The 19,487-nt window shown below is 47.0% G+C and overlaps 1 protein-coding gene across 1 annotated transcript in view; it reads left to right on the top strand.

Annotated features, from left to right (window-relative positions):
- Stat1 (signal transducer and activator of transcription 1) overlaps positions 1 to 19,487 on the top strand; it is a 38,674-nt gene that overhangs the window by 13,999 nt on the left and 5,188 nt on the right. Inside the window, exons 7-22 of the mRNA XM_032901090.1 lie at positions 998 to 1,076; positions 2,283 to 2,374; positions 2,579 to 2,730; positions 3,444 to 3,602; positions 5,068 to 5,160; positions 7,159 to 7,218; positions 8,467 to 8,496; positions 8,584 to 8,677; positions 9,663 to 9,704; positions 11,790 to 11,873; positions 12,391 to 12,489; positions 13,414 to 13,549; positions 15,034 to 15,083; positions 15,682 to 15,776; positions 16,640 to 16,785; positions 18,476 to 18,661. Coding sequence (XP_032756981.1) covers positions 998 to 1,076; positions 2,283 to 2,374; positions 2,579 to 2,730; positions 3,444 to 3,602; positions 5,068 to 5,160; positions 7,159 to 7,218; positions 8,467 to 8,496; positions 8,584 to 8,677; positions 9,663 to 9,704; positions 11,790 to 11,873; positions 12,391 to 12,489; positions 13,414 to 13,549; positions 15,034 to 15,083; positions 15,682 to 15,776; positions 16,640 to 16,785; positions 18,476 to 18,661 — 1,597 coding nt within the window. The remainder of the gene's footprint in view (positions 1 to 997; positions 1,077 to 2,282; positions 2,375 to 2,578; positions 2,731 to 3,443; positions 3,603 to 5,067; positions 5,161 to 7,158; positions 7,219 to 8,466; positions 8,497 to 8,583; positions 8,678 to 9,662; positions 9,705 to 11,789; positions 11,874 to 12,390; positions 12,490 to 13,413; positions 13,550 to 15,033; positions 15,084 to 15,681; positions 15,777 to 16,639; positions 16,786 to 18,475; positions 18,662 to 19,487) is intronic.

Genomic DNA, 19,487 nt, shown 5'->3' with positions numbered 1-19,487 from the left:
TTCTGTAGCTCGCTTAGACCCAAGTTCAGCTTCATCCTCATTAGCAGAGGGGCCTGAGACCTCCAGACAAACTGATACATTTCTTTAGTCACTCCCACCCACAAAGTGACTGTAGTTCCACGAGATGGGGATGCTGGGAGGAGTGAGGACTGGGCTGCCCAGCTTAACTCTGTGCTGTTTCTCTTCCTCACCTCAAAGGAAGTCTCCAGTCCATCACAGAGTCTTCTTTTTCAATAGACAAGCTATAGATTCTGAGAAAAGAGTGGTGGTGAGATCTCAATCCACTGCTCTCCACTGGGTCAAGAGGGATAGGGTATGGAGAGGAAGAGGGACTAAGATGTGCCAGCATATTATAAGCCCTGAGCAGCAAGTAGGTCCCACCAGGGCTGTTCCTGATCATCAGGCTTGTGGCAAACTTGGCACTGGTACTGGGTGAACATAGTGGTAGATAAAACCCCGGCTCTGGGTTGAAGGGGACGCTGTATGGGTGTGGGTGTCTACCAGGTCATGTGGCGCTCTAGTCTTTACGATGGTTCTCAGTCCTAACCGCGTTTACTGTCCAAGGCTACTGACCAGACTTGCTGGTGCCAACGTGTATTTACAGTTTCTCCAAAAATAACTAAGGCATTACGACTGAAGAGAGGTGCCAGGGTAAATTCAGGGTGCCAGAGGGGCAGGACGCATGCCATAACATGTACCAATAAGCCTTCCAGGCATTTCAGTATATATCATTCAGCCGCAGATAAATTCCTCATGCTAAAACCCTTTTCTGGTTTCTGTTTCTGCTCGCATCTTGATGGTTCCCTCAGTAAAGGATGCACTAGGGCTAACCTCTCCTCACATCATGCTCTTAGCTGGAAGCCACAGGTTTGATCTACTCTCTGAAAAATGTTCTTACGTTTTTATTATTATAATCTTTTGTGTAAAAGATTGGAGTTTCATAAGGATGCCCCATCTTTCAGGGCGTTAGGAAACTTATTTCTGTCTTTATCTGCAGTGCATAGAGCATGAAATCAAGACCCTAGAAGACTTACAAGATGAATATGACTTTAAATGCAAAACCTCTCAGAACAGAGGTAAGAACCCCAACAGTTCCCATTGGTTGCATCCCCCCCCCCGTCTATGTTAGTAAATACCTGATGCTTTCAGATCAATTGACTGCTTTGGACCTCTTGATGACCTAGGCCAGTATGTTTTAATCGGTCAGCTCTGACGATGGTTTGGACCAGACATTTTCCTTTGCAGCACAGTCCGGTGCCCTGTGCTGTGTTAGGCAGCATCTGTGACTGAGTTACCAGAGGCTCTACCCTCCAACCTCTAGTAGTGACAATCAAAATTGTTTCCATTCATTGGCAGATGTCTTCAAGGGAGAACGAAGTATTTGTTGGGAAAGACAAAATGGTCCACAGTTGGAATTTCTAGGTCCTAACATCCATGAGCACTGTGGGAGGGCAGTGTTTCTCCAATGTGGTTGCAACACTGTGTTTTATTGTTGCCACTTGTTTTTAATGATAGGTGAAACTAAAATGATTCCAAAAGGCCATGTACAGAACCCCATGCCCGAGTAATCACTTGGTCAGTGGGGAGAGGTTGTTAGTGTAACTTGGAGGAGATGTGTGAGGAGAAAGCCTCAGCCACTCCTTCCTGGTGTGTCTCCTCCCTGAAGGCCATAGACAGGCTCTGTACACACTCATACGTTGCTTTGCACGTGTGCTCATTTAATCAAAACTTGGACAGTGACTTAAATAGTACACTTATTGTCACTTTACGTGTGCTGGTGAGAACCGGCACTTGTTTTAAGTGTGGATGTTTTCATACCTAGGATACACATCGGTAAACTCTGTGAGGAAATACTCTAACAAAAGCAGCTTAGCCTGTAGTTTTAGCTGCAGGTCCAGGTACAGTTCCTCACTGTGGAGTAGTCAGTCAGCTTGGAGCAGCCGCTCACACCTCATCCCCACAAGGGAAGCAGAGAGACACAAATGCACGCACTATTGTTAAGCTCCCTCTTTCCAGTGTGTAGTCCAGGATCCCTGCCCAGAGACTGGCCATGCCCTCAGCCAAGGTCAGCTTTCCCACGTTAGTCACTGTAACCAAGGTAACCTCACAGGCAGGCCAGGAACCTGTCTCCCAGTGAGCCTTGGTTCTGTCAAGTTTAACTCGGACACCAGTCACACTTCGAGTTTTTATCGTGGTTTACCCGAGTTTGTGTGAATCTTGGTTTTAGCTGGCGTTTATCCTCTTTGCACATTCAGACGCACTCCCTGTTCCTTCATTCACAGAAAGTGAAGCCAACGGTGTGGCGAAGAGTGACCAGAAACAGGAACAGCTGCTGTTGCATAAGATGTTCTTAATGCTCGACAACAAGAGAAAGGTAGCGACCGCTTCCCAGTCTTGGAGCCTACGTAATGAGCTTTAATTACAGTTTACTCTGTGGGGGGACGGAGAGCACAGGACATCTCTGTGACTCTCAGGAACCTGGCTTGGCTTGAGCGAGCGCTTAAAAACACAAAACAGAACCCGCGACGTTCAGTCATTACACATGAATTTATCCCTCCCTGTTCTTCCTCTCCTTCAGGAGATAATTCACAAAATCAGAGAGCTGCTGAACTCCATCGAGCTCACTCAGAACACTCTGATTAATGATGAGCTTGTGGAGTGGAAGCGAAGACAGCAGAGTGCCTGCATTGGGGGACCGCCCAATGCCTGCCTGGATCAGCTGCAAAGCTGGTAAGATTTTCCCAGAGTGAATATTAGCAGCTCATGCAGACCACAGACACTCATTGAGTGCCTTTAGGCTGGTGGTCAAACGGCCCTGACAGCACTGCATTGGAGACCCTGACATGTCCAGCTTCTTGCCCGAGAGCATTTAGAAAGAACAGTGATACAAGTGGCTGTTGCCAAATTCAGCCACATCTGCTCGATTGCCTGATTTTGACCATACAAAAACCCAAATGAATAGTAGTTACTGAGCCCACTGACCAACTTGAGACCTGATCCTTATTAAAAGCAAAATGGCTATCCAGACAGTGGTGGCACATGCCTTTAATCCCAGACCAGGTCTACAGCGCAAGTTCCAGGACAACCAAGGCTACACAGAAAAACCCTGCGTCCAAAAAGAAAAAAGAAAAGAAAGAAAGAAAATCCCAGGATTAAATGAATTAATAGTTTCTTATGGTACATCCATTCAGTCATCTATCCACTAAATAACCTGCGAATGTTGGCTGAATGGTAAACACTTTTCTGGGACTTGGACACCCAAAAGAGATTGAATTTTGGGGCTTTCTCCTCAAGAGCTTCGCACTGGCTGAGAGTGAAGGGGGTACTTTAGGAAAACGGGGAGGAATTCTTTCCAGCAAGCAATTCATGTGGTGAAGACGCAGAAGCGGCCTGCTGACTGGCTAGTGCTCACGAAAACCTCACGTCTGTCTGTCCCTCCCCAGGTTCACCATTGTTGCAGAGAGCCTGCAGCAGGTCCGTCAGCAGCTTAAAAAGCTAGAGGAGTTGGAACAGAAATTCACCTATGAGCAGGACCCTATTACAAAAAACAAGCAGGTGTTATCCGATCGCACCTTCGTCCTCTTCCAGCAGCTCATTCAGAGGTAAGGCCAGGCAGACCGACTGCCCAGAAGACCATCTCCGGTCATGTGGACAGTTCCGAAGGGTTTGATGTGTAATGTGGACTTTGGCTACTCTGCTTTGGCTCTCGGCAGTGGGTCATGTGCTTCCAGCCGCACGTATGTGCACAGGCACACACACACACACACACACACACAGAGACACACTCACGCATGTGCACACACACACACTCACACATGTGTACACACACACAGACACTCAGACACACTCACCCATGTGCACATGCACACACACACTCCCAGACACACTCACACATGTGCACATGCACACACACACACACCCAGACACACTCACACATGTGCGCACACACACACAGACACCCAGACACACTCACGCATGTGCACACATACACACACACACACACAGACACCCAGACACACTCACCCATGTGCACAGGCACACACACACACACACACACACACACACACACACCCAGACACACTCACGCATGTGCGCGCGCGCGCACACACACACACACACACACACACACCCACACACCCACACACATACACTTAGCTTATTTTTGAAATGCCTTGGCTACACAAGGGCTGGGCAGTTCTAATCTCCCACGGCTATACCTTCTAAATCTACCTTTAACTTCACTGCCCTGTTAACCTTCAGTGAGGCTCATTGGCCCAAAATGCTTCTGGGCAGCCCTTCCGGGGGCTGTTTTCCCTTTCCTCCTGCATTTCAGACGATCTTCCCTCTGTAGCTCTACATCTGATCCAACTCTCTCATGGCGGTTCTGTTTCCCCTCCCTGCTGCAGCCTTTCCCTGTGCAAGTCCCACCATGTCTCCCTTTGCCCAGCCATTGGCTGCTGGCATTATACTGATCGATCAAAGACCAATTAGGAACAAGGACTTTCAGTGTCTGGATGTGTAGATTCCTGATTAGAGAACCAAATCAATTCAAAGCATTAGAACCAGTTCCCAAGAGGACGGGCTTACCGGGTTTTAAGGGCACTTGATTCTGTGCACCCCTCTTTCATGCCCATGCCTCTTCCTTCTTTTGGCTTCCTAGGAACGGTATAGTCCTTTGTACTCTTTCTGCCCCTTAGCGTGTGTGTGCCAGGCCCAGCAAGTGTGATGTCAGATGTCTGTTCTCCTCTCCCTGTCCTGTGGTCTCAGCCTGCACCAGGCTCACCTGTCATATCCTGCCTCCCACCAGCCTTTCTCGGTCCTTCCCCTAGGCTCTGAAACGCACAGCAGGATTTTGGTCTGGTCCTTCATTTCCTGGTAACCACGTCAGTTCCTCAGCTACATGTTAGGCCTCCCTTCCACACTGACCCATAGGCTCCAATGCTCAAGTGGTTTCAGTCTTTCAAGTTTCCCATCTACTGTCTCTTTAGGGAAAAGTTATTAATTATTTTTCACTGTAATAACTGTAGTAAAATCACTAATTTATCTATATTTCTGGAACGTCGACAGCTCCTTTGTGGTGGAACGACAGCCGTGCATGCCAACTCACCCTCAGAGGCCCCTGGTCTTGAAGACTGGGGTACAGTTCACTGTGAAGCTGAGGTAATTGACATACAACTCCCTATACTGCCTGTCCCAGAAATGGCACCTTTATCCCCCCACCTCCCCGGCTTGCTTCAAGTTTATAATACTCCTACCTCAGCTTTCCAAGTGCTGGAATACACCTAGCTCTTTAATTTCCTTTTATAAAATGCTTCTATGGAGGGATCTAGAGAAAACAATTTTTGAGTAGTCGTTTTAATATGAAATCTTACTTTGAATAGCCAGGGTCTATGCTCAAAATAGAAGTATAAGTAATATAGTTGCATATATACACATGTGCCTGTTTTTTTCTCGTAGTACATTTTTATAGTAAAAGGATATTAGTGTAGGGAACCTCAACGTTAGATCAAGAATCCCGTGGCCAAGTTCTCAGCACAAAGGAACAGAGGACAGGGATAAGGGACAAAGACAGGCTATAGAGGAAAGAAGGATGGGGGGGGGGATAAGGGAGGGGGGAAAGGGGAGGAAAGGCGAGGGGGAGGGGCTATTTGTCCTGTATTAGGACAAAGAACTGTTTTCTGGATAGAGGGGGGCCCATAGAAAAATGGCCGTTTATAAAGGTAAAGGGGGAATCCCATGTTAGGATGAGGTGTTTATTTTTAATTGGGCATGTTAATTAGGTGATCCAAAGGGGCTTTTAATTGCTGGACTTGACTTCAGCACTTAGATAGCTGGACCTTGGTGGTTAGCCTCAGGAGGAGGAAGTGACCAAATAGGGGAACAGACCTTGGAGGTTAGCTTTAGCAGTGTAATGTAATGGGTTTTTTGCAAGGCAGAGTGAACTGAGGAGAAGGGCAAAGCCTACCAGGGCCATGTTTGCCATACTGGAGCTGACCAGAGTGCCTTCTCTTGGAATTTCAGGAATGTTTTTAGACAGAGTCCCAAGCAGCCTAACCCAGATGTGCACTGGCTCATATGAATCCTAGGCAGACAGACACTGAAGAAGTGTGTGAGTGTAGACTGTGGTGTATGAATGTTTCTGCTGAGTGAATTCATACCTCTCACCAGGGTGTACCAATGTTCTTGATCTAAATATCTGCAGACAACGGCAGTGAATCACCCATATCTATCCTCCCATGATTTTGTCCACATGTGTGTGTTTCACACTTAGATGTGTGTACATAAATATATGGCATGTACAGCATTTCAGTTGTTAAAACTAGGATGACATTTGTACACAGTCTGCTTTTGTCCTTGCTACAGTGGCAGGGATGCTCTGTGGATGCTTTGCTGGGTTCTAGGCAGTGGCTGCATCCGGGAATTACTGCTCAGGAGATGAGGGGCCTGGAAGGGCTGGGCTTGCCCTCTGTGGGGTGCTGCTGTGGGTACATAGATGCTGCTTCTCTGCCAGGCAGCCCTACAGCTTACAAAAACACTAGTGGAGTCTGGAATTCATAATGGACAGGAAAGAGGAAAGCCATGCCCTCACCTGCTCCTCACCAGAGGCCCCAAGCTCCTCCCCAGGTCTCTAGCTTTCAGAGCAGAGGCAAATGGAGTCCTGGTCCACTCTCTTTCTACCTCCCTGGAGCCATCCTGCTGTTTTCTGATTATGGGTACTGGTTGTAATTTAATTTCTTGGTGGTGCTTTATCTTTTCTCCCACCAGCACAGGAAATTATAAGTTTTTTAAAGAGTGACATTCACTTTTTTTGCCCATATAGTATTGATGAGAAGTGGGAATTTTGATTAAAGCAGTGTCGACGGTTATATAAAAAAGCAGCTGTTTTTACTAATGTCTTATTACAATAGAAAGTCAGTGCTGTGTCTGTTAGAGTTTAGTGTTAGGATTTTTCCTAGCATTGCCAGCTAGGAACTGACTCTACAAATATACAAAAGAAAAGCCAAAAAGCTATATAAACTTGTCAGTTCATTTTAATAACCATAATCTAAAAGTGGGGAGAGTGGTTTATATAAAAGTTCACAGTTGGGGAATTTGCATAATAAACACATTTTGGTCAACAGCTTTTGTTAAGGTAATGACTATTATTTTTCTTTCCAGACTGTTGGTGAAATTGCAAGAACTGAACTATAACTTGAAAGTGAAAGTCTCATTTGACAAGTAAGATTTCTTTAATCTTATCTAAGATGCTATTTAAAAAGCTGGTTCTGTTAACCAATCAAATAAGCAGAATGGAAATTCTTTCCAGGACTAGGGCTGTACTGTAGGTCCTGAGGCCATGGCCTGTGAGGAGAGGCACCTAATGGGCTACCAAGAGCCAACACAAGCCGTTCTATCAGACTTCCATTACTGGCTCCTTTCTGAGGATTTGCCTAGAGCATGGACTCTCTAGACTAGAATAAACAAAAGAACAGAGGAAAGGAGATTGCTTTCATCAAGTCATAAAGCAGTTGGGCTTCCCACATGGCATCTCCTAGGCCAGGCCCAGAGAAGGGCCCTTAGTGCAACTCGCACAAAGATGCAGGCTTGTGTATCGTAGTCAGGGGGAGGCTGTTCCTGGAATGAGGTGAGAGACATCTGGGGCAGGCATGAGGGGGTGTGATGGGGTGGGTGTGAGGCACAGTAGAGCCTGCTGCATTCACTTACGTGTAGTGGCCGGCACTGAAGAACAAAGAATGGGAACACTATCATGTTATTTTCTCCAAGTCACTCCAGACAATAAGGAATGAGAGAAAACTCACTGCTTTGTGATATCCTCTCATTTCTGGGGCAGCAGAGCATTGCTGTCTGTGGGTCACTAAGTGCTGAGACAGGGGATGTATATAGTTCACTGAGCTCCTTAAACCTGTTAACCATTTACACCCCACAGGTCCCCATAGTGTAGAGCCAGCAGCAGGCTGAATGAGAGAGAAATGTCAGGCAGGTGGCTTAGCACCCGAGACATCCAGTGTTGCTTGATCTCACTTGTGTGGGTGGGAAGTGGACGAGAGGACAGGGGCCACAAGCATAGGCGATCTGCTATTGTCTTATACATATGTTATATGTATATTTTATACATATGTGATGTAGAGACCAGTCTTGCTCTGCAGCACATGCTGGCCTGGAACCCATGGTCCTCTGCCTCTGTCTTATGTGTGTTGAGATTCAGGCGTGTGCCAGTGCCCCTGCTCATAGATCTGTTTCTTCATTCCTCGCCCCTCTTCTCTCCTGCCTTCCCTTTCCTCTCCCTGTTTTAAAGGAAGGAAACATTTACTGAGTAAAGCACGAGAGGCAGTGAGCTAGGAATTAACTATAGTACCACCCGCAGCCGGTATATTCGTTTCCTCTGTTATTTATATGTCTATGTAATCATATGCATCTATTGTGTCTACTAAATCTAATTTCAAATTTACATATATCTTTTTACAGAGATGTGAACGAGAAAAACACAGTGAAAGGGTAGGTGTAGCATTTGCACCATACTTTGCTGTCTTGTTTGTCTAGTAGTTCGAAGCATTTTAAGGATTTATGTCTTGCATTGTATAGATTCCGGAAGTTCAACATCTTGGGTACTCACACAAAAGTGATGAACATGGAAGAATCCACCAACGGAAGTTTGGCAGCTGAGTTCCGACACCTGGTAGGTAGAACAGTTTGCCGTCTTGAGTCTCCTTGCTTGCTTTGACAGGGGCTGTGCCAATCTCAGTAAAGTGCTTTATGATCTCACATGTACATAAATCATATGAGCACTTGTCTCCTCCTTTGTGAGCAGCCTCTATGGTTCCAGCAGCATTCTAAGGAAACCGTTCCCAAGTTCAGTTTTCACCTCTCCTGCCTGACTACCAATGTTGCAAGAGAAGGAGGCCTCAAATAAGAAAGGGAGTTGGGGGCTGGAGAGATGGCTCAGCAGTTAAGAGCACTGTCTGCTCTTCCAGAGGTCCTGAGTTCAATTCCCAGCAACCTCATGGTGGCTCACAACCATCTGTAATGGGGTCGGATGCCCTTTTCTGGTGTGTCTGAAGACAGCTACAGTGTACTCACATACAGTAAATAAATTAATTAATTTAAAAGAGAGAGAGGGGGGGGGCCTCATTCCACTGGGTAGAAGGGTGCTACTCTCCACCGGTCTCCAAGAGGGGGCTGAGCCTGAAGGGAGGTTAATGGTACCTTTTCGCTGGGTACCAGCTTGTGAACTACAGACTTCACAGCTTGGGAGCTACACGTGAGGTGAGAGCCTCCATCCGGCTTGGAAGTCTGTTAAGTGCCCAGACTGGCCCTTTAAAGTTCAAAGATTGAAACCGAACTGGGAGACTAGGTCAGCCTGGTTGCTGAGCCTGGTCTGGAAGATTGCAGAGACCAGTAAGAAGCTGTTCCATGGGCTTGGGGACTTGAAATGGCTGCTGAAGGTGCCTGGAGTACCATTGCGTGCAGAAGGAACGGGCCTTGGTTCTGGGCATCACCTCTCTTAGAGCACCCACACCCCAGCAGGCTTTGGGAAAAGGCACTTTCCCTCTTGTTCTGAGGAGACTGTCACACCTTTCTTTCTAGTTCTGACTGAGGACTGACCTGTGAATAAACATATCAACTCTGATGATTAACTTGCCATTTGGGTTCTTCTTTTACAGCAACTGAAGGAACAGAAAAATGCTGGGAACAGAACCAATGAGGTACGCATCTGTGGGTGGCGAGCAGGTCCTAACCGAATAGATCTGCTCCAAGAGGATGCATCCCAGAGTCCTGGGCCCTGGCATGAAGGGCACTCAGGGTGTCTGTGGGGATGGTACAAACACTCTCCCGTGTGCTTGCTGTTGGAAAGGCAGTGTAACCCACAGTCTCATTGACCTCACATCCAACCAGATGGGGCCTAGCGAGCTTTCACATTGTTCACCTGGGTGAAGAAATGAAGACCCAGAGTTAGCATGGTTTAGCTCACAGTGCACAGAAAAGCTGGAGAGGCTGAAGGTTAGGGTTCGAGGTCTTGGTTAGGGTTATTACTGCTGCAAGGGAACTTTGAACAGAAGCAGACTGGGGTGAAAGGGTTTATTTGGTTTAACTTCCCCATCTCTGAAGGAAGTCAGGACAGGAACTCAAGCAGGGAGGAACATAGATGTAGGAGGGTATCTGGTGTTTGCTAATTTTTGGGTTCTTTTTTTCTTCCACCCTTTTTTACCCCACCCTTTCAGCCCCCTAATACTAGATAAGAGAGGAAAAGAGGGATAGAGAGAAAAGAAAAGATCCCAGAATAAAGTCAGGGTTGGAAAGGGAGTGATGTTATTGTTAGACTACTTCCTACTGATTAGGGGCACCCTCAGGGCCCTAGCATTTGTATATCCTTTGAAAATGTCCCAGAATTCCAAATGTCACACGATCACAGAAACTCTAGCTGGCAAAGTCGTGCTTCTGCTAATGCATGAAGGCAAACCAGTCAGCTGCTGAGGACAGTCCCAAGCAGCCCCATATCCCCACACCTGGGATTAAAACAAAAAAATACTCATAATATTTCTGTGGTTTTTTAGAGAAACCAAAATGTCAGGATTTTCACTACCCAGGAGCTGAGGCAGAGGCCATGGAGGGGTGCTGCTTACTGGCTTGCTTCCTAAAGTTTGCTCAGCCTGCTTTCTTATAGCACCCAGTCTAGGGATGGCACCACCATCCACAATGGGCCGGGCCCTCCTCTATCAATCACTAATTAAGAAAATACCATATAGCTGAACCTTGTAGGGGCGTTTCCTGAATCGAGGCACCGTCTTCTTGGATAACTCTTGCTTGTGTCAAGGTGACATAAAGTTAGCCAGCGCAGTGACTTGTTCTGAAGATCTAGTATTGCAGAGGGTTCCCTGCCACTGCGTCTCCTACACTGTGACGTTGCCTTGTCATAGATCCCTTTTTACATCCTGGGCCTTAGAAGCTATGTTCATGATGATTGAAAGAAAATGAGAAATGGTTGGGCGTGGTAGTGCAGGCCTTTAATCCCAGCAGTCGGAAGGCAGAGGCAGGCGACTCCCTGAGTTGGAGACCAGCCTGGCCTACAGAGTTCCAGGACAGCCAGGGCTGTTACCCAGAGAAACCCTTTCTCAGAGAGAGGGTGGGGGAGAAAAGAAGGGAATGAGAGGGATAGCCTGGGCCTGGGCTGCTTTGAAATTGTCCTTGGAGCACTGTATCATTGACTGTCATTCCATATCACGACCAGTGGAGGTCACTGCAGCTCCGTCACAAATGCTGGCCTGTGCAGCACACACACACACTGTCGGATGAGTTTTGCTCCTTAGCTGTCTTTGTCACCTTCTAGGTCTAGTAGCTGTCTCTATAGTTCCAAGATGGTGTGACACAAAAGGGATGTGTATGAAGTCACTTCAAAACTGTCCCTTTCTACCAAACCAAAGCACTTATGACCAAGCACATGTGGGTCAGTTAGCACTTCCAGGAGAGGCTCTGACTTGTAATACCCACCCTCACCTCCACTCCCCCTGTGAGGTGTGAGGTCTGTGGGAGCAGGCAGATGGCTGGAGGTCAGGGGGCCATAGCTTGTGGATAAAGCCACTTGTAGTTGCCACCTTCCCACTGGCGTTTCTGTCTCTGAATACATAATCCTCATCATGATTTACAACCATCTTTGAGAGAACGCCAAGAAACTTGGAATAGTAAAATTCTGGGGTATCGAGTGCTGAAGTCCGAGTTCTGCCTCACAGCTGATTTTAGGATCTCTACAACCTTTTTTGGTTTTGAGAGCTGCTTTCTTTTCCTTTTGGAAGGGTCCTCTCATTGTCACCGAAGAACTTCACTCTCTTAGCTTTGAAACCCAGTTGTGCCAGCCAGGCTTGGTGATTGACCTTGAGGTAAGATGACAGTTTCCTAAGGGAGAATACATTTTGTCTTTACTTCCACACAGGTTCATCTTTCAGTTTTTATTTCAGAGTTACTTACCTAATTGTTAAAAATGGCGACCCCTTTAAAAATTACTGCTTTTAAAATTTTGTGTTTAAGGATGTTTTAGCTGCATATATGTCTGTACACCACAAGTATGTGTGGGGCCTGCAGAGGCCAGAAGAGGGTATCAGATCCCCTGGGACCCAAGTTACAGACATCTGTAAGCCACCATGTGAGTGTTAGGAATCAAACTTGGGCCCCCTGGAAGAGCAGGCAAGTGCCCTTAACTACTGAACCATCTCTCGTGTCCCCAGAGTGATCTTTTCCAGCTAATACTATGTTGACGTTAATGATGTAGGAAGCTGGAGGCTTGAATTAACCTTAAAATTTTGCAAAAGAAATGTTAGGATCCGTGCCAGCCACTGCTGAGTGTTTAGCTATTCGAAGGGAGAGTAAAGTGATTTCAAGGTCTTTGTTCACTTTCAGACCACCTCTCTTCCCGTCGTGGTGATCTCCAATGTCAGCCAGCTCCCCAGTGGCTGGGCTTCTATCCTGTGGTACAACATGCTGGTGACAGAGCCCAGGGTATGGAAAACACGTGATTCAGTACAAGGCTGCTGCTGCTGGCTGCTTCCATTACCAGGTGTCGGGGAGAACAGTGCCAAGCTCCATGGCACCACTGAGGACCTTGTGTGACAATAAAATAGTCACATATATGTGCCGGGCATGGGAACAGTGATTTTCCTTTCTGTGTGGGCGAACTCAGGCAGTCAATGGCTGTATTCCTTTGGTTGTAGAGGGAGTATTACTTGTTTTAAGATGTATGCGTTTGTTAAATGGGTACGCATTTTCTTACAGCAGGAACACACTGCAGACTGGCCAGTTGACTCTCATTAGGAAATACTGTGTTCAAGTAGTCAGGAGCTCTGGTTAATCAAATACAGAATCATTGCTCCCAGGGGGAAATGTAGAGCTCAGCTTCTGTGAGCTTCCAGTCCCAGCGTTCTTGGCAGCCCACCTATAGGTAATGGGAGGATGCTTCTTCTTAGAGGCACCTTATCTAGTCTATCTTGACTTGTCACACTCTAACTCATGCCTGAGGGACGTTATCTAACATACTCTCTCCATAATGTCCCCCGCAGCTTTCGTGTGCCTAGCACCATTTTAAACAGTTCAGTCACCAACAAAATCACAAAAATGTGAAAACCAGAGGGGCCAATTGTGAGCTACGACAAAAAGCCAGGATGTTGTTTCATTCTATCTTAGCCAGGAACATCAATCTGTGCCCACAGACTTGCCTCAAGTATTGATTTTGGAGTTATAAGAAAATCGTAGTGAATAAATAGATTAACAAGCGTGAATCTGCTAATTCTGAGGATTCTAGTCGGCAGCAGGGACTGCCTGTGCGTCACATAAGCCAGCACTGAGCTCTGGGGCAGGCTGTGTCTGAGCTTTACCTGTGGCAGGTGGCTCCTCTGTAACCCCAGCTTCTGGGTGTTTTCTTTCCAGAATCTCTCCTTCTTCCTGAACCCACCGTGTGCGTGGTGGTCCCAGCTCTCAGAGGTGCTGAGTTGGCAGTTTTCGTCAGTCACCAAGAGAGGTCTCAACGCAGACCAGCTGAGCATGCTGGGGGAGAAGCTTCTGGGTATGATGGACATGCACCCACGAGTTGGCCTTCCCCTCAGTTCTTTATTCTGTTTCTTAGAGGTAGAAGAGTGTTAAAATCAGTTGGTTTTTAGCTACAGTCAATTGTAGCCAAGTGAGATCAAGGCTTTGAGTCCTGAAAGAAACAATGACTCTCCCTTTCTTACACACATATGAGCCAGGACCTTAAGGGGAAAGTTTTAGATTATGAGTCTGAACTAAGATATCAGTGAGCAAGCTGAGCTCTTAACTATCCTTAGAAGTAGAGGAAAGGCCCTTACATATTAAAGTTCTAGACTTAAAACCCCGGGGTCTTGGGCCACCTGTGCCCTTGTTGCAGGAGGCAGAGCCATGGTTTTGTCTGATCAGGCGGTCTGGAGCGTGGCAGATAGTTCTATCTGAGTGGCTAATGTCAGAAGACTTACTGGCCTTCTACCATCAAGGCCTCACAGACCTTCCAGTGAGCCGGAGTATCTGAACCATGTCTTTAAAATTCCATCGACACTGTTGTCCAGGTTTGCTCTCTGTGTAGCAGGCTGCCCACGGATGAAGTGGGACTTCCTTAACTGGGTGCCCCTCAGCAGGGTCTTCACCCACATGTGCACATTAACCAAGGTCTAGGACCTTGCTCGGCATCCACATTTGATGAGATGCCAGGATTTTTTTTTCCCCGCTTGTTGTAGCTTAGCTGTGGTTTTCTTTACACAAAGTAGTGGACTTAACACAGCTCAGACCACAGGCTGCATTAATTCACATGGCTAATCGTGTTTATGGTTTGTATCCGCTTGAACCACTTTGTGAGAAGGCTGAGGGAAATACCTCAGTTTACAGTAAGCTTATAAAATCCCCTGGGGGTGATTTCAGTCTTCTTTTGAACTGTACATTTAGTTTGTGAGGCATTTTGTGGGGAGGGACTTCACGTAGGCAGTTCGAGAAACAGTGGGGAATGGTGCTAGGTGGGGACAAAGGGGGCTTCTTCACAGAGCCTTCAGGGAGACAGAGATCACGCCAGTCAGATCAGCCCGGAAGAGTGCATCCTGGGGAGGGATTTATAGAGATCTGTCTGCTCTCTGAAAAAGGAGCTAAGAGGCACCAGATGGCCAGCCTGATGCTTCAGCTGTCTCTGCACTTTCATAATCAGATGCTCAATAAGTCCCCATGCTTTCCTTCATGCTGCTGGGGTCAGACCAATAGACAGCAGTGCGCTGATGCACATCTGTAATCTCGGGCTGGGGGAGTTGGAGGCAGTGAGTTTGAGGCCTGACTGGGTAGAGAAGGTTTGAGACTGCTTGCTGGTCCTCTCAGTCTGTGCGGTTGCCGTTCCATTTCAAGTTAGCAAGCCAGACAGTATGATGTGGTCATAGGCCTACGATGTAGTCCCCCACTGCAGCAGATACAAGAGATCGCAGTCCAACTAGAGCAGCAGATCAATTTCTGTTTGGTAAAAAGGCTCTTATTGTTTGCTTGTTTTTGTTTTGTTTTTAGGCCCTAATGCTGGCCCTGATGGTCTTATTCCATGGACAAGGTTCTGTAAGGTGGGTATTCTCTGGGTTTTACACCCTGAGTCTGAGTTCTTCCCGTTCTGGGAGCTCTCTGTTTCTCACTGTGGTACTTCACTGTTTGCTTACTCTGGAATGTTCATCTGCCCCACGCCCCCACACCCCCACGCAGTTTGCTTTCCTACAGGGCAGGAGGTTGGTCTGCAAGCAGAGCCAGGCAGGAAGCACCTGCCTGAGTGATAACATTCTTCCACATTCCTCACACCAGCTTCTTAATCACCAGGGCTTTGGCTAAGGCCGTGAGAAATGGAGCCGTGCAGAGCTGCTCCAGCTGAGGGCACTTGCACAGGAAGGCCATACCCTGCAGGAGTCACCAGCTGGGGTCAGCAGCTCATGCTGGGCTCTGCTACAGTGAGGACACTCCTGTTTCCCAGTCATCTGGGAAATCATCTTTGCTGGGTGCTGCTCTTGGGAAGGGAGCCAAGGAGGGAAAAGCTCTAGCAAGTCAGAGGCAAGGGGGTCCAGGCATCCCCACTCAGGAATGACTGCCACTCTGGCCTGACCTGGGGTCTCTTAGGAAGGGCAGGGCAAAGCGGTGCTTTGCTTAACCAATGGTGCACCTGTATACTTCCAGGAAAATATTAACGATAAGAATTTCTCCTTCTGGCCTTGGATTGACACCATCCTAGAACTCATTAAGAAGCACCTGCTTTGCCTCTGGAATGATGGGTAAGGGTCACGGAGGGCTCTTAAGGCTGGGTACAGTGCGAGCTGGTCTTCAGCTTTGGCAGGGCTTGTCTTGCTTAAAAAATGCATGCATACGTGGCATAAGGCTCCGTGAAAGGACACCCTCGGGAGATTAAGCATGTCTTAGGATATATATATATATATATATATATATATATATATATGTTAAGTTAAAAACAAAAACCTCTTAGTACCATTAATTTATTTATTCATCCCCACAAAAATTGTCAGTCTTTTCTGTAGAGCCCTAGGAAAGAATCAGAAACCGCAGGTGGGGTGGTGCAGACCTTTAACTGCAGCAGAAGGCCGAGGCAGAGGAGGCTCACCTCTGCTCACAGCGTAGCAAGTTCCAGGCAGCCAAGGCTGACAGTGATACTCAGTCTTTTTTTGTTAAAATAAAGACAGGAAGAAAGGAAGGAGGATGGAAGGAAAGAAAGAGAAATAAAGAGAAAGTGTTTTGCTCATTCATTCCCAGGATCAACTGATATCAAATGGTACCTGTCAGTTGATCAGATGTGTTTGAAAATCTGTTATTTGAGACTGCATCTCCAGTTCAAGATGTATTTGCAGACATTTTCATGGCGTTTAAAGTCAGCAAGTAACAGCATAAGACTCATTGCCTGTTTACCGAGCAACATTCCCAGGCTGTGTTCATCTTGATTCTTACTTAGCACGTGGCTCTATAAGTGAGACGCTTCTTTGAAGTGCCAGTTAGACATTTTGAAAGTATATGTTTTTATAATATGTTCTCTTGTCAGGTAGGAGAAGTTTTCTTAAACTGTAAAATTGAAAATTAAGTTGATGAATGAAACGCAGAGTGTCTCCATTAATCTCTTTATATCCAGGTGCATCATGGGCTTTATCAGCAAGGAGCGAGAACGTGCTCTGCTCAAGGACCAGCAGCCCGGGACGTTCCTGCTTAGGTTCAGTGAGAGCTCCCGGGAAGGGGCCATCACATTCACATGGGTGGAACGGTCCCAAAATGGAGGTGGTGAGTGAAGTGTCTCACACATGCTGGCCTGCCACACATGTCCCTAATCTACTGCTGAGGATCAGCCCGTTTGAATAGCTTTGGAACGGAAATAGCATATCCTATAATTGCACTAGCTAGCTCTCCATAGAGACCTGAAGCAGTGTGAACACTGGTGATATGCTGCCCGGAAATGTGTTGTGGAAATGATGCATTTCAAACCAAGGCCAAGTTTTTCCTTTCTCTCGGGGTGATTGCCTGCAGATCAAGGATGTGAATCAGTCCTATCTCCTCCCAGTTGTTGGGAAAGACCACATTTCCCACAGTGTACGACTTCAGACTCAGCTCATTCTGGAATAAAGTGCCCATGTGAGGTCAGGCTTTGTGAGATGCGTCCCTGCAGACTCCTCCACATGCTGTTAGCAGACTCTGCTAGGGTGAGGTGCAGCTCCACCCACCTTCGCGGAGAGGAGAGGAGCTGTACCATCATCTCTGCCGCTTATTAGATTTCTATTTAGCCAAATGGCTAAAACACTCCAAACCATGGTATCCTACAGCAGGTTGAACAGAACAGATGGGGAACTAATAGTTGCTAAAGGCTTACGTGGAGAACCGTAGGGAAAGCTGGGTGTCCTAGGACTTTCTGTTTTCTTCAGATAGATTCAGGATAGTCTTGTGATTCTACTGATCTTTGTTCCAGTGAAATAGGAAGCCTGGAATCAGGGCCTAGTAGCAGGTGGGTGCTGAGGTCGGCCTTGTTTCTTTTTTTTCCTGGTAGTTTATGTCTCAAGCCCACTGAGATACGGGGCTGAGAAACTGATCACAGAGGAAGGCACTTAGCGGCCAGGAAAGCTTATACAGGGCAGCACCAGCTACAGGGATTTAGGCTGGAGGAGAGGAGAAGAGAGGAGAGGAGAGGAGAGGAGAGGACAGGAGAGGAGATGGTCAGGTTAAGCTCAGAGGATTGGTGCATAGCCAGAGCTGGGGTTCTGGGCTCCAAACAGAAGAGAACTGAAGCACAGCATATTTCCTGGAGGGCTAGAGGGAAGAAGCAGCACATAGCATCTTGGTTTTATTTCAAGAATTGCTTGTTTTAATAAAATAGGGATTTTATATCTGAAAGGAAAAGCAGAAAGCAAGCATCTTCAATGACTTGATCTGTAGCCTGAGCCTGATGACGTGTGTGTGTGTGTGTGTGTGTGTGTGTATGTCTGTGTGTGTGAGTGTGTATGTATCTATGTATGTTTGTCTGTGTGTGTGTGTGTGTGCGAGTGAGAGTATGTGTGTGTGTCTGTGTCTGTGTGTATCTGTGCGTGTGTGAGAGTTTGTGTGTGTGTGTGTATCTGTGTGGGTGCGAGTCTGTGTGTGTGTGTGTGTGAGTGAGAGAGAGAGAGAGAGAGAGAGAGAGAGAGAGAGAGAGAGAGAGAGAGAGAGATTGATTGAGATTGATTAGGTACCTATCTTGGGCTAGAATTAGAGCCTGAAGGAATGTGGCTATCACCAAGGAAGTTGTTAGTAAACAGTGAAGACAGTGTTTGTTTTCCCTCCTTTTAAAGCAGGAGTGTGATGCCTTTAAAAGTACAGGGGCTCCTGACTCCTGAGTGGACGGCACCCATAGGCTCTCTGATTCCCCCTGGGCTGTGTCTGTGGTACTTTAGTGCTCTCTGGGGTGCCTGGTACTCACTGGACTTCATTGGTTTCCTCCTTGTAGAACCCGACTTCCATGCTGTTGAGCCCTACACGAAGAAAGAACTTTCAGCTGTTACTTTCCCAGATATTATTCGCAATTACAAAGTCATGGCTGCTGAGAATATACCAGAGAATCCCCTGAAGTATCTGTATCCCAATATTGACAAAGACCATGCCTTCGGGAAGTACTACTCCAGGCCAAAGGAAGGTGAGTGCTAAGCAGGCTGGGAGGCCCCACGAGGGAGAGGCAGCGATGCCCTTCCTGGTGCCCCATGGCTCCCAGACAAGTTAATAGCTCACACTGGTCCTCACTGTGCTATAGGTGAATTGTAGTGGCACAAAGGCCAGCTGTAGCACTTCCAAACTGTCATTCTCTTGAACTCATGAAACAGGCTTTTTAAAACAGCACACAAATTCAATAAAGTCGAAATGCATTGACTGGCCTCGTGTGGCTATTAAGAGATGTATTTCTGTCTTAAGGATATTGGAAAAGTCTGTTTTTTGATCTTGTATATTTGTTATTTTTCCACATAAAAGGAGTAAAAGGTAGGATGCAAGGCAATTTCTTCTAGCCTGCTTGGGTTAAAATGGAGGAAACTGAGGTCCAGGATCAGTGAGGGGCCCACTCAGGTAGGCTCAGTTACTTGTGGGAACCTGTCGTTTTTAGCGACTGTATGAACAGGAAGCCTCCTCCTAGGGTACGAGTCTGCCTCCCAGGTCATGGGATTGCATTTGGAAAAGTTCAAGTTAGATCTGTCCAGCTTTGCCACAAAGCCAATAGCCTTTTGGAATCTGAAGTCTCACGATGAGATGCCTTTAGCCCACCCTCAGAGCCGTGCATACCCCATCAGCTAAACCAGAGAGACCTTAGTACATAGGGGCTTCATTCGCTGCCTTGTAGGATTTCAAGTCTTGGGAAGAGGGAAGTGGTTAGGCCCCTAGCCTTTTCCTGGTTGTTTCTCCATTCCAACTAGGATTTCAGTTGACTTAAGCAAGAAGGTTGTGAGCCCACAAAATTTCAGGACAATAAACTG

The sequence above is a fragment of the Rattus rattus genome, chromosome 4 (genome assembly GCF_011064425.1).
Source record: "Rattus rattus isolate New Zealand chromosome 4, Rrattus_CSIRO_v1, whole genome shotgun sequence".
Classification (NCBI taxonomy): domain Eukaryota; kingdom Metazoa; phylum Chordata; class Mammalia; order Rodentia; family Muridae; genus Rattus; species Rattus rattus.
This window is presented reverse-complemented; position numbering and strand designations above follow the sequence as displayed.